The sequence below is a fragment of the Mirounga angustirostris genome, unplaced genomic scaffold, assembly GCF_029215605.1.
Source record: "Mirounga angustirostris isolate CCGP_5_RB_7025 unplaced genomic scaffold, mMirAng1.0.hap1 SCAF_7, whole genome shotgun sequence".
Taxonomy (NCBI): domain Eukaryota; kingdom Metazoa; phylum Chordata; class Mammalia; order Carnivora; family Phocidae; genus Mirounga; species Mirounga angustirostris.
Window position 1 is genome coordinate 89,652,179 of NW_026991715.1, and position 14,348 is coordinate 89,666,526.

Here is a 14,348-nt window from a genome sequence, read left to right on the forward strand (position 1 = left end):
ACAGACAAATACACTTTAAAAAAAAAAAAATTGTAAACCAATATTCCTTATGAACATTGCTGCAAAAATCCTCAACAAATATTAGCAAACTGAATTCAATACACCATGACCAAGTGGGATTCACCCCTGGGATGGAAAGATAATTCAACATATAAAAAAATAAATGTAATACAAATGTTACCAAAATGAAAAAAATCACATGAGTATCTCAACTGATGCAGAAATTCAACACTTTTTTTAAAGATTTATTTTAGAGAGAGAGAGAGCAAGACAGCACATGCTCATATGAGTGGGGGGGGGGGGGGGGCAGAAGTAGAGAATTTTCGAGCAGACTCCCAGCTATGTGCAAAGCCCAATGACAGTGCTCCATCTCGCAACCCATGAGATCATAACCTGAGCCAAAACCAAGAGTTGGACGCTTAACCCACTGAACCACTCAGGTGTCCCTCAACACTATTTTTTTTTTTTTTTTAAGTAAGCTGTAGGCCCAGTATGTGGCTTGAACTCATGACCCTGATATCAAAAGTCACACGTTCTACCGACTGAGACAGCCAGGCCACTTCCTACCAAAATCCCAATGGCATTTTCTGCAGAAACAGGAAAAAAAAAATCCTAAAATTCACATGGAATCTTAATGGGACACCAAACAGCCAAAAACAATCTTGGCAAAGAATATGTCATTTCTTCAAAATATATTATAAAGCGACATTCTAATATGATATTGCCGTAATGACAGACACAAAGGTCAATGGAACAAAATGGAGAACACAGAAATAAACTCTAAGTGTATGGTCAAATTATCTTTGACCAGTATGCTAAGACTAAACAATGGGGAAAGGATGGTCTCATCAATAAATAGTGCTGGGAAAAGTGGATATCCACATGCAAAAGAAAGATGGACCCTTATCTTACACCATTTACAGATATTAACTCAAAATGGATCAAAAACCTAAATCTAAGTTCTGAAACTATAACACTCCAGAAGAAAACAAGGGAAAAGATTTGATTCATGACTGGAATGAGCAATGATTTATTTGATAGGATACCAAAAGCACAGATAACAAAAGCAAAAATAGACGAATTGGACTGCATCAAACTTAAAATCTTCTGCATAGCAAAGGAAACAATTAACATAGTGAAAAGACAACCTACAAAATGAAAGAAAATGTCTGCAAACCATATATCAAATAAGGGGGAATAAAGAAGAAGAAAAAAAGAAAGGCAGGCAGGCAGGCAGAAAGAAAGAAATAAAGAAATCCTACAACTCGGTAACAAAACAACCCAATTCAAAAATGGTCAAAGGACCTGGAGAGACATTTTTTTCAAAGAAGATATACAAATGGCCAACAAGCATATGAAAAGATCCTCAACATCACTAATCATTAGGGAAATGCAAATCAAAACCATAATGAGCTATCACCTTACACCTGTTAGGATGGCCACTATAAAAAAATAAATAACAAGTGCTGGTGAGGATGTAAGGAAATTGAAACACTAAGCGCACTGTTGGTAGGATTATAAAATGGTGTAGCCACTATGGAAAACAGTTTGGAATTTCCTCAAAATACTAAAAATAGAATTATATGATCCATTCCAATTTCTGGCATACAGTCTAAAAGAACTGAAAATGTGACCTCAAAGAGGTTATTTGCACACCCATGTTCAAAGCAGTCTTATTCACAATAGCCAAGAGAGAAGCAACTTAAATGTCCAATCCTAAATATCTGCTGATAGATGAATAAAAAAAATATGGTATGTACATACAATGGACTATTATTCAGCTTCAAGAAAGACAAATTGTGTCATATGCTATAACATGGATGAAATTTGAGGACATTATGCTAAGTGAAATAATCCAATCTCAAAAAGACAAACAGTACATGATTCCATTTACATGAGATATCTAAAGTAATCCAACTCATAAAAACAGAAGGAGAATGGTGGTTGCCAGGGCATGGGGGAAAAGGAAACCGAATTGTTGTTCAGTTGAGTACAGTTTCAGACACGCAAGATGAAAAAGTTCTAGAGATCTATTGTACAACAATGTGTATACAGTAATGCTGTATAAACTTGTTCAGAAGGTAAATTTATGTATTTTTTACCACAATAAAAATAAAGCATTGCTACATGCTAACTTAAAAGAACCAAACACTAAAGTACCACATATTGTATGATTCCATTAACATGAAATGTACAGAACAGGAAAATCTACAGATTGGGGAGAAATGAAGGGAGGTTAATAAAGGGTACTATGTTTCTTTCCTGGGTGAGGAAATATTCCAAAATTGATTGTGTTGATGATTGTACAATTCTGTGAAAAAAACCACTGAAGTATAAACTTTAAAATGATGGATATTTCATGGTACATGAGTTAAATCTCAATAAAGCTGTTAGAAAACAAAATCTACTATGGTAAACAATTTTGAGAATCTTATGTTGAAGGATAGTCAGTTTTCATATTCAGAACATTCCATCCCAAAGCAATGGAATACACGTTCTTCTCTAGTGCCCATGGAACATTCTCCAGAATCAATCACATCCTGGGTCATAAATCAGGTCTCAACCGGTACCAAAAGATTGGGATCATTCCCTGCCGATTTTCAGACCACAATGCTTTGAAACTAGAACTCAATCACAAGACAAAAGTCAGAAAGAACTATTAATACATGAGGCTAAAGAGCATCCTACTAAAGAATGAATGGGTCAACCAGGAAATTAAAGAAGAATTAAAAAAATTCATGGAAACCAATGAAAATGAAAATACAACTGTTCAGGGGCGCCTGGGTGGATCAATCACTGAGCATCTGCCTTCGGCTCAGGTCATGATCCCAGGGTCCTGGGATCGAGCCCCACATCGGGCTCCCTGCTCCGCGGGAGGCCTGCTTCTCCCTCTCCCATTCCCCCTGCTTGTGTTCCCTCTCTCGCTGTACCTCTCTCTGTCAAATAAATAAATAAAATCTTTAAAAAAAAAAAAGAAAATACAACTGTTCAAAATCTTTGGGATGCCTAAGAGGAAAGTATATAGCAATACAAGCCTTTCTCAAGAAACAAGAAAGGTCTCAAGTACACAAACTAACCCTACACCTAAAGGAGCTGGAGAAAGAACAGCAAATAAAGCCTAAACCCAGCAGGAGAAGAGAAATAATAAAGATCAGAGCAGAAATCAATGAAATAGAAACCAAAAGAACAGTAGAACAGATCAACGAAACTAGGAGCTGGTTCTTTGAAAGTATTAACAAGATTGATAAACCCCTGGACAGACTTATCAAAAAGAAAAGAGAAATGACCCAAATCAATAAAATCATGAATGAAAGAGGAGAGATCACAACCAACACCAAAGAAATACAATTATAAGAACATATTATGAGCAACTCTATGCCAGCAAATTAGATAACCTGGAAGAAATGGATGCATTCCTGGGGATGTATCAGCTACCAAAAGTGAACCAGGAAGAAATAGAAAACCTTAACAGACCTATAACCACTAAGGAAATTGAAGCAGTCATCAAAACTCTCCCAACAAACAAAACCCCAGGGTCAGATGGCTTCCCAGGGGAATTCTACCAAACATTTAAAGAAGAATTAATACCTATTCTTCTGAAACTGTTCCAAAAAACAGAAATGGAAGGAAAACTTCCAAACTCATTTTATGAGGCCACCATTACCTTGATCCCCAAACCAGACAAAGACCCCATCAAAAAGGAGAATTACAGACCAATATCCTTGATGAACATGGATGCAAAATTCTCACCAAAATACTAGCCAATAGGATCCAACAGTACATTAAAAGGATTATTCACCACGACCAAGTGGGATTTATCCCTGGGCTGCAAGGTTGGTTCAACATCTGCAAATCAATCAACGTGATACAATACATTAACAAAAGAAAGAACAAGAATCATATGATCCTCTCAATAGATGCAGAAAAAGCATTTGACAAAGTACAGCATCCTTTCTTGATCAAAACTCTTCAGAGTATAGAGATAGAGGGTACATACCTCAATATCATAAAAGCCATCTATGAAAAATCCACAGCAAATATCATTCTCCATGGGGAAAAACTGAGAGCTTTCCCCCTAAGATCAGAAACATGGCAGGGATGTCCACTATCACCACTGCTATTCAACATAGTATTAGAAGACCTAGGCACAGCAATCAGACAACAAAAAGAAAGAAAAGGCATCCAGATCGGCAAAGAAGTCAAACTCTCACTCTTTGCAGATGATATGATACTTTATGTCGAAAACCCAAAAGACTCCACCCCAAAACTGCTAGACCTCATACAGGAATTCAGTAAAGTGGCAGGATATAAAACCAATGCACAGAAATCAGTGGCATTCCTATACACCAACAACAAGACAGAAGAAAGAGAAATTAAGGAGTCGATCCCATTTACAATTGCACCCAGAACCATAAGATACCTAGGAATAAATCTAACCAAAGAGGCAAAGGATCTGTACTCAGAAAACTATAAAATACTCATGAAAGAAATTGAGGAAGACACAAAGAAATGGAAAAACGTTCCATGCTCATGGATTGGAAGAACAAATATTGTGAAGATGTCAATGCTACCTAGAGCAATCTACACGTTCAATGCAATCCCCATCAAAATACCATCCACTTTTTTCAAAGAAATGGAACAAATAATCCTAAAATTTGTATGGAACCAGAAAAGACCCCGAATAGCCAGAGGAATGTTGAAAAAGAAAAGCAAAGCTGGTGGCATCACAATTCCGGACTTCCAGCTCTATTACAAAGCTGTCATCATCAAGACAGTATGGTACTGGCACAAAAACAGACACATAGATCAATGGAACAGAATAGAGAGCCCAGAAATGGACCCTCAAAACTCTATGGTCAACTAATCTTTGACAAAGCAGGAAAGAATGTCCAATGGAAAAAAGACAGTCTCTTCAACAAATGGTGTTGGGAAAATTGCACAGCCACATGCAGAAGAATGAAACTGGACCATTTCCTTGCATCACAAACAAAAAGACTCAAAATGGTTGAAAGACCTAAATGTCAGACAGGAGTCCATCAAAATCCTAAAGGAGAACAAAGGCAGCAACCTCTTCAACCTCAGCCACAGCATCTTCTTCCTAGAAACATCACCAAAGGCAAGGGAAGCAAGGGCAAAAATGAACTATTGGGACTTCATCAAGATAAAAAGCTTTTGCAAAGCAAAGGAAACAGTCAACAAAACCAAAAGACAACAGACAGAATGGGAGACGATATTTGCAAATGACATATCAGATAAAGGGCTAGTATCCAAAATCTATAAAAAACTTATCAAACTCAACACCCAAAGAACAAAGAATCCAATCAAGAAATGGACAGAAGACATGAACAGACATTTTTCCAAAGAAGACATCCAAATGGCCAACAGACACATGAAAAAGTGTTCAACATCACTCGGCATCAGGGAAATCCAAATCAAAACCTCAATGAGATACCACCTCACACCAGTCAGAATGGCTAAAATTAACAAGTCGGGAAACGACAGATGTTGGTGGGGATGTGGAGAAAGGGGAACCCTCCCACACTGTTGGTGGGAATGCAAGCTGGTGCAACCACTCTGGAAAACAGTACGGAGGTTCCTCAAAAAGTTGAAAATAGAGCTACCATACGATCCAGCAATTGCACTACTGGGTATTTACCCCAAAGATACAAATGTAGGGATCCGAAGGGGTACGTGCACCCTTATGTTTATAGCAGCAGTGTCCACAATAGCCAAACTGTGGAAAGAGCCAAGATGTCTATCAACAGGGTGCCTGGGTGGCTCAGTTGGTTAAGTGACTGCCTTTGGCTCAGGTCATGATCCTGGAGTCCCAGGATCGAGTCCCGCATCGGGCTCCCTGCTTGGCAGGGAGTCTGCTTCTCCCTCTGACCCTCCTCCCTCTCATGCTCTCTGTCTCTCATTCTCTCTCTCTCTCAAACAAATAAATAAAATCTTTCAAAAAAAAAAAAAAGATGTCCATCGACAGATGAATGGATAAAGATGTGGCATATATAGACAATGGAATATTATGCAGCCATCAAAAGGAATGAGATCCTGCCATTTGCAATGACGTGGATGGAACTGGAGGGTGTTATGCTGGGCAAAATAAGTCAATCAGAGGAAGACATGTATCATATGACCTCACTGATATGAGGAATTCTTAATCTCAGGAAACAAGCTGAGGGTTGCTGGAGTGGGGGGTGGGGTGGGAAGGATGGGGTGGCTGGGTGATAGACACTGGGGAGGGTATGTGCTATGGTGAGCGCTGTAAATTGTGCAAGACTGTTGAATCACAGATCTGTACCTCTGAAACAAATAATGCAATATATGTTAAGAAAAAAAAAAAAAAGAGCAGGAGGGGAAGAATGAAGGGGGGGAATCGGAGGGGGAGACAAACCATAAGAGACGATGAACTCTGAGAAACAAACTGAGGGTTCTAGAGCGGAGGGGGGTGGGAGGATGTGTTAGCCTGGTGATGGGTATTAAAGAGGGCACGTTCTGCATGGAGCACTGGGTGTTATGCACAAACAATGAATCATGGAACACTACATCAAAAACTAATGATGTAATGTATGGGGATTAACATAACAATAAAAATGGGGGGAAAAAGGATAGTCAGTTTTATCCTCAACAATTATATTATATATAATATTAATATCTTGAAAGACTTCTGCTGTTTTCTTCTGCTGCTAAGGTAAGATACCCTGATACTTCAGTTTTTTGTTGTTCTCAAACCTTGTTACAGAAGGGAAGTTAAGACATCTAAAGCCTTCAAATAGGTACTACAGAACACTTTCTTTTTCCCAAAAGCAAATGTCCCTTTTGTCTACATCATCAATGGACCTTCCTTAAATTGTGATAAAGGAAGCCTAACATTCAATAAAATCTATTCACTTTCTGTAAACTAATAACTATACTTAAATTTTAGGCTCAGAGCCTCTCAATTACCTACAATGCCAGATTGAGTCCCAAAAAGTTTCATAGATTTAAAAAGGTCGTGGGTTTGGGACACCTGGGTGGCTCAGTTGGTTAAGCGTCTGCCTTTGGCTCAGGTCATGATCCCAGGGTCCTGGGATCAAGCCCCATATCAGGCTCTCTGCTCAGCGGGGAGTCTGCTTCTCTCTCTGCCTGTTGCTCCCCTTCTTGTGCTCGCTCTCTCACTCTATCTCAAATAAATAAAATTTTAAAAAAAGAGAGAGAGAGCGAGCTTCTGGTAAACATAATTTCTGAAAGTATATGGAAACCTGGCCCTCAAAATTCAGATCTTGTACACAAAGCTCATCCTTCAAGTGATAGTACTTTCTTCCCAATTTACACTTAGCCCTTCCATCAAAATAGCCCAACTTCAGAAGGGTAACATTATCACCACTACTTCTCTAATCCTTATCATTGTCAGGGGTCCTTACCTGGTTCAGGGAGCTCAGGCTGGGGTGTCAAACTGGGAATTCCCGGCTCTTTTTCCATCTCTTCAATGCTGGCACTGGATTTATCACAAACATTCAACCGTGGTCCAACTGAATCTAAGCGGCTGGAATGATTGGGATCTGCCAGTGTATCCTCTAGTATGTTTGTTGAAGTAGGGGGTCTATGCTCTGGGAACTCATCCCCCTTCTTTATGGGGTCAGCTGGAAGCAAAACCCCAAAGGCACCCTCAGAGTTTTCTTTCTCCCTAAATCTGTTAGTGCGCTTCCGAGGTTTAGTGCGCCTTTGGTTTAAACGCTGCCACCGCTTTTTAGGCACCACTTGATTTACACCACTGGGTTCATCATTCTCACTGTTCATTTCAGTATCCACCTCTGGGCCTTTTCTGTTTTCAAAAGAGGGGACTTTCTCAGGAATTTTATCAGAGTCAGACTGGTTGACTTTGTTATCAAAATGAATACTGGAAAAATGGGCACTGTCTTCACTTGTTAAATGGCCCATTAACTGAAGGGCTTCCTCTTTACCAGGGTCTTCTAGCCCACCTCTTGAGGAACCATGCTCTGAACCTCCACTGGCTCTGTCTCCCTGCAGTGCGGCCTCAAGAGTTACAGCTGGAAGTCGGTTGAGTTTTCTTTTGCGCTCTGTCTTTAAGGCTTTACGGTTCAATGTGTTCTTTCCCAACTGGGCTGAAAAACTATCTCGCAATTTAGATGATGGTTTTGATCGCCCACAGTTGCGCCTAGTAACACAGTTTGAACGACTTTTACCAGAAGCAGGGATGTCTCTTCTGTCAGACACTAGGCCAGGTACAGATACAGACAACTCTCCAGACACTGCAGAGTCACCCCCACTAGAGCTAGGACGGACTGGGTTCTGAGTGCCATCTCCGTTTTTTTCTGAACTGTGAGTGGAGCTTCCTGAAACCAAGACCTTAGATGCACCTACAGGACTACTTGTAGAACAGTCCCCAAGACTAGGACTCCGATAAGAGACCAAGTTCTGAGCAGTCATTAACCGTTGCTCCTTGGTCTTACTATCATGCATATCTTTTAACATCATTAACAATGTACTGAATTTGTAGTCTGGTTCAATAGGTATATGATTCTGACCAGAGGCAGGAGAAAAAAGTAATGGTTTTGATGGCTTTGATGTTCCAGAGTCACTCATATCTTCACTTAAGGATCTATAAGAGAGTTCCTTCAACTCTGACAGAACATGTTTCACCACTGCTGTTTCTATGTCATTTGAATCCCTGGTTTTCTCATGCATGTTGCTCAGTAGTTTTAGCCCATCCACTTTCCCACTTTTGGAAATGCTGGCCAAAGGAGAGCCTTTGGTATCAGAAGAACAGCATTTCAAACTGCAGTCCTCATTTATAACTGGAGGTTCCACTACAACTGGATTTTCTTTATGTTTGCACTTTATACTTCGGATCTTGGGCTGTTTGCTTTTTGAATGTAATAGAGCTTGATTTGTAGCCCCACCTTTTATTAGTGAGTTCTCACTGGAAATGCTTGATGGTGTGTTGAATTTTGTAGAGAAACCATCATTTCTAAAATCCGATTGGGGTTTGCGGACAACAGTAGATACTTTAAGATCAGAGAGATTAACCTGAGATGTCTCAGTTCCAGGCTCTACTGTCTTAGTACAATCCATTAGGTGGTCTGTATGTGAGTTAGTAATGAGGGACTTCTGCTTTGCTTTTACCTTAGTGTTTGTGGCAGGATACCTAGTATACTTTACCTTTTCATTTTTCTGCACAGATAACATATTCTCTGTTCTATCAAAAGCATCTGTAATTTCAAGGACACTGTTATCAGACTCTGAACTGTGATCTATGGGATCCAGATCACTGCTCCCATCATCAGAAGTGGTACAGATACTAATGGAATCACTCCGCTTTTCTTCATCACCTGTTCCAATGTAACAGAGCTGCACTTTTGAACTACACACCAAACCTCGTTGGAGTTTCTTCTTCTCCCCAGAACGTTTAGAGATCAAGGCACCCTCAGACAAGCCCAGTAAAGAGTCACAATTTGAAGTCTCAAATTCTTTCTTTGCTGTGTTTTTCGCACAAGAAGAAAACAGGAAACTTCCTGGGGCAGTGTTGGACCCCGTGAGGCTGTTTGCTATCCTGGAAAGTTCATTAGAGGCCTGCTTATCAGATACATCCCCAGAAATAAAGTTTAGGCCAAGGTTCTCTGGAATCTTTCCCCTTCGTTCTTCCTTATGTGCTTCAAATTGCATGTGGCCCTTTTTCATACTAGTCCTTTTTGGATTATCAGAACTCTTTCTGGCTCGAGACTTAGCACAAGGCTTTTCCTTCTCATCTGCAGAATGTTCAGAGTCAAAAGCCAGAGATTTCAAGCAGCCATTAAGTAACAGGTCATGTTCTGATTCAGGATCATTTGTACAGTCCTCAAATGGCATATCCTCCTCACTGTCCAACTTGATTGAACTGGTGACACATCTTCGGTTCTTCGACCCTTTGGGAACATCATACTGTTCAGCAAGACCAACACTGGCTTCCCATTTACTCAAAATTTTCTGAGGAACCTTAAATTTAAAGGAGAAAAAGATTATCACTTATCAAAAAAATACAAAAGGGAATAGAGAGATGATCAGTAAAGAACTCTCAAATAAGAAGCCTTTCCAAGCCTTGTAACTTCTTCAAGGTACTTTTATGGTACCAGCCAGGTGGTTAGCACCCACTGTTCACCCAGAGCCTAAATAAACAATGGGGGATTCCTCAAATCTACTTCTACCACTAAGATCTGTCATTAGAAGAAAGATTAATCCCACACATCCTCTGCTCTCCCTCCTTTACAAAAGAGGGGCCATAACTAGGACTGCATTACTAATCAACATTATATTACTAAATCAAGGAATAATCAGACCCTTCCTATTTACCCCTCCACACTTTAAAATAAGGATTTATTTTCTTCCTGACTTATGAAGGCCAAGCACTTGCTCAGTTGTATGAGAACGCAAAAGCCTAAAAAAGATGAACATGGAAAAATGAGGACGGGAGAAATGAGGTCAGATCTACCCTAGGAGACCCTAAATTTGAACCTCTGGTTCTCCCTAGGCCCCTTTATTTCTGGTGATGTATCTGATTATTCTATACATGTTACATAAAATCTGGATTATAACTAAGCAGTCTCCTGGGCTGAGTCATGTTGTCCAGAGACACCAAAACACCTTGGGTATTACATATATGCTTTTCTTGATTCCTCACAGATGGAGACACTGATGTTCTGTGAAATATAACTAATTTTTCAAACTCTTATTTCCCTCCTTGGCTTCATACAATCGTTATTAGCCAGGGGTCTAACTATTAGCCAACTATACTTTAATACTTATAAAAGGGATGTTCCACTGAGCATGTAAAAATTCAGTCACTGGAAAGGTAGCCTCCTCTTATAAAGCAATGAGCTGACCCTTTAATTTATTTTACACACAAACACACACTCATTAATTCTCATAACTGTGACGAGAGTAAAACAACTTTCCAGAATCTGAAAGCCCTACTGAACTCCTTTGAAAATGGGTTGGTTAAGCTACATAACTAAAGGCTTGACACAAAAACTCTTTAACACCTCCCTACCACCAACCACCCAAAGTATTGGAACTGATGCAGTTAAGCCTCCTTCATCATAACAATAACATATACTAGTTGTTGGGCGCCTGGGTGGCTCAGTTGGTTAAGCGACTGCCTTCGGCTCAGGTCATGATCCTGGAGTCCCGGGATCGAGTCCCACGTCGGGCTCCCTGCTCAGCGGGGGGTCTGCTTCCCCCTCTGCCCTCTTCCCTCTCGTGCTCTCTGTCTCTCATTCTCTCTCTCTCTCAAATAAATAAATAAAATCTTTAAAAAAAAAAAAAACAAACATATACTAGTTGTTTTAGGGCATCAAACTTATGACATATTAAATATTTATCATTATTTCTAATTCTCCCAACAGTTCTAGTGCACATATTATTACACTAGTTTTAGAGATGAAGACACTAATCCTCAGAGAATTCAACTAAGAAACAGAAGGGACTGCATAATGACTCTAACTTATCCTAATAATGATTATTATTTATACACAGAAAAGCCTGAAACACCAACCTAACAGGAACTATTTCACCTTCTAGAATTAACTACAAAGGAATATTAAAAGAAATAAACCAAAATTTTATTCACCTAACTTTAACACAAAACATCAAGCAAATGGAACAAAAACACAATATTCTTTATTAAAACATAACTGGGCTTGAAACTGCAACTTTAAGTATTAACAACCACATACAAAAACCAAAACACCATTTGCAACAACTTGGATAGAGCTAGAGAGTACAGTGCTAAGTGAAGTAAGTCAGAGAAAGACAAATCCATATTATTTTACTCATATGTGTAATTTAAGAAACAAAAGAGCAAAGGGGAAAAAAGAGACAGAAAGACAAACAAAGAAACAGACTCTTTAAACTACAGAGAAAAACTGATGGTTACCTGAAGGAGGATGGGTGAAATAGGTGATAGGGATTAAGGAGTGCACTTGTCTATGATGAGCACCAGATGATTAAAATAAAAACAAACAAAAACCCAAGACAACAAACAAAAATGTTTAGTATTATCTTTCTCATTTTTAAGAGAATTAATCCAGAGAGTGAGAAGTAGAATATTTCATTTCGAGGATCATTTTCTTCTTACAAAAGATATAAACAAAGAAGACTGGTCATGTCATTTTATACTGTCACATCTAAGTGACATGGCAAAAGTTATCTGAAATTATTTCTCAAAAAATTGAGTGTAAATATATGGAAGGCTACCCGATTTCATCCCAGGAAAAACATTGCTTTCATTTATTTTCTCACAAATATCCTACTACCAAAGGAAATAACTTATATTTAAATAATATAAGACTTCTTCCTTGCCTCTTCCCTGCCCACCCCAAAGAAGATAATTAGAGAGGCTTAATTTCTTTACCTTGTGCCTATATCCTTTTTCTTTTTGCTTCCCTCTTCTCCTAAGAACAGGTAGCTCTTCAAATTGATGTCTGCCTTCGAACATGACGATTGCTTTTCCAGCCACCCAGGCTCTCTCTGAAGGGTCCCCAAAAGCCTCCACGTAGTACTGTCGATAGGGCCTCCGGTTTGAAACTAGATAAAAATAAGAACCAGTGTCATTACTTTAAAGCGATGACTGTTCATCTTCAAGAGAACAGCCATACCATCACTGCCAAAGAAATCTCTACTTTAAAAAAAAAAAAAGAGGGGCGCCTGGGTGGCTCAGTTGTTAAGTGTCTGCCTTCGGCTCAGGTCATGATCCTGGGCTCCTGGGATCGAGCCCCGCATTGGGCTCCCTGCTCAGGAGGAGGCCTGCTTCTCCTTCTCCCACTCCCCCTGCTTGTGTTCCCTCTCTTGCTGTCTCTCTCTCTGTCAAATAAATAAATAAAATCTTATAAAAAAAGAAGAGATCAGAGGGGGAAATTTTAAATATTCAATCCATGTGGAAAGAAAATGCGTAAGAGATTATGAAACAACTTCAGTGGTTTGGTTTGGTGATATGCGATTGATTAGTCAATCATAGAACAAATTGATATAACAATCAACTAAGTTCCTTTTATCCTCAGTCTATAAAGTCTTATACCATTGCTACCAGAAAATACAAAGGGCATTTAATAAGCCACAACACCACAAATATAATAATTAGAACCAACCACCAAATTTTTTTTTTAAATATTTTATTTATTTGACAGAGAGAGACACAGCGAGAGAGGGAACACAAGCAAGAGAAGTGAGAGAGGGAGAAGCGGGCTTCCCGCGGAGCAGGGAGCCCAATGTAGGGCTCGATCCCAGGACCCTGAGATCATGACCCGAGCTGAAGGCAGACGCTTAATGGCTGAGCCACCCAGGCGGCCCACCAAACAAATTTTAAAACACTATGCTAAAACATAAGGAAGGAAAAAAATGCTTCAATACCTTGCCATGTATGATGTGCTAACATTTACGGAATGGCTACTATGAACTAGGCACTCACTTACACTAGGTGTTTTGCATAGATTCTTAGCCTTCACAACAACCAACTCTACGAAATAAGTAGTATAATACCCCTTTTATACACATGGTAAGTAGAATAACTTCAGAGAGGGCAAATTCAGAATGAAACACTGGCTTTGCAGAGAAATCAGAACCTGGTATTTCAAAATACAGAAATTTAAAGCAAAAAAGGAAATCCCGAGAGCAATAAAAACAACAAGAAATCCAGTTATTCTATAGTTTCTTTGTTGTCCAAAGTTCTAAACATACAATTAACAAAAATAAAACAATACAGATCTTGTCTAGAAAAGATTATAATCAAATTTACATTTCGGCATTTTTCATACCAGTAAAAAATGTCACAAAAGAAATATATCAGGACTATACAATGTGTAATAATGTTTCTTTCTTTTTTACAATGTGTAATAATTGGCCTGTATTTAGAAAAGGAAATCATCTAATATAAAAATTCACTTACATAGGAACTCACATCTAATCCCCTTAACCATTAAAAAAAAAAAAAGAATCCAAATATCTCTGAATAAAAAACAGGAAAAGTCAACTTCCTTCAGAATAGAAAAAGAAAGAAAAAGAAAAAGAAAGGGGAGGGGAGATGTATAAACTCAATATTAGAACAAGTATAAAGAGCTGTAAATACTGTCAAAACTCAGGTCTCCACAGTAATTAGAAGAGTAGCCAAAATATCAAGTAAATTTCATAGGCAGCTTCTTTACAAATGCTAATTTCAAAACTATACAACCAGAGAATGAAGAGTACCTATAAGCTTTCATAAACTTTAGCTGAAATGGCTATTTTCCTACAAAAATAGAGCTTAATAATAAAATTACAACCTGGCTGAATTTTGATTTTTAGTCCATTTCAAAAACAAGTTCTATGAAAACACTGAA

At 38.8% G+C, this 14,348-nt stretch overlaps 1 protein-coding gene across 7 annotated transcripts in view; it reads right to left on the reverse strand.

Annotated features, from left to right (window-relative positions):
* The window catches only part of NSD1 (nuclear receptor binding SET domain protein 1), a 146,428-nt gene that overhangs the window by 62,062 nt on the left and 70,018 nt on the right, over positions 1-14,348 (reverse strand). For all 7 annotated transcript variants that reach the window (XM_064596501.1, XM_064596504.1, XM_064596505.1 and 4 more), the window contains 2 exons: positions 12,389-12,561; positions 7,404-9,975 (listed from right to left, as the gene is read on the reverse strand). In XM_064596501.1, coding sequence (XP_064452571.1) covers positions 7,404-9,975; positions 12,389-12,561 — 2,745 coding nt within the window. The remainder of the gene's footprint in view (positions 1-7,403; positions 9,976-12,388; positions 12,562-14,348) is intronic.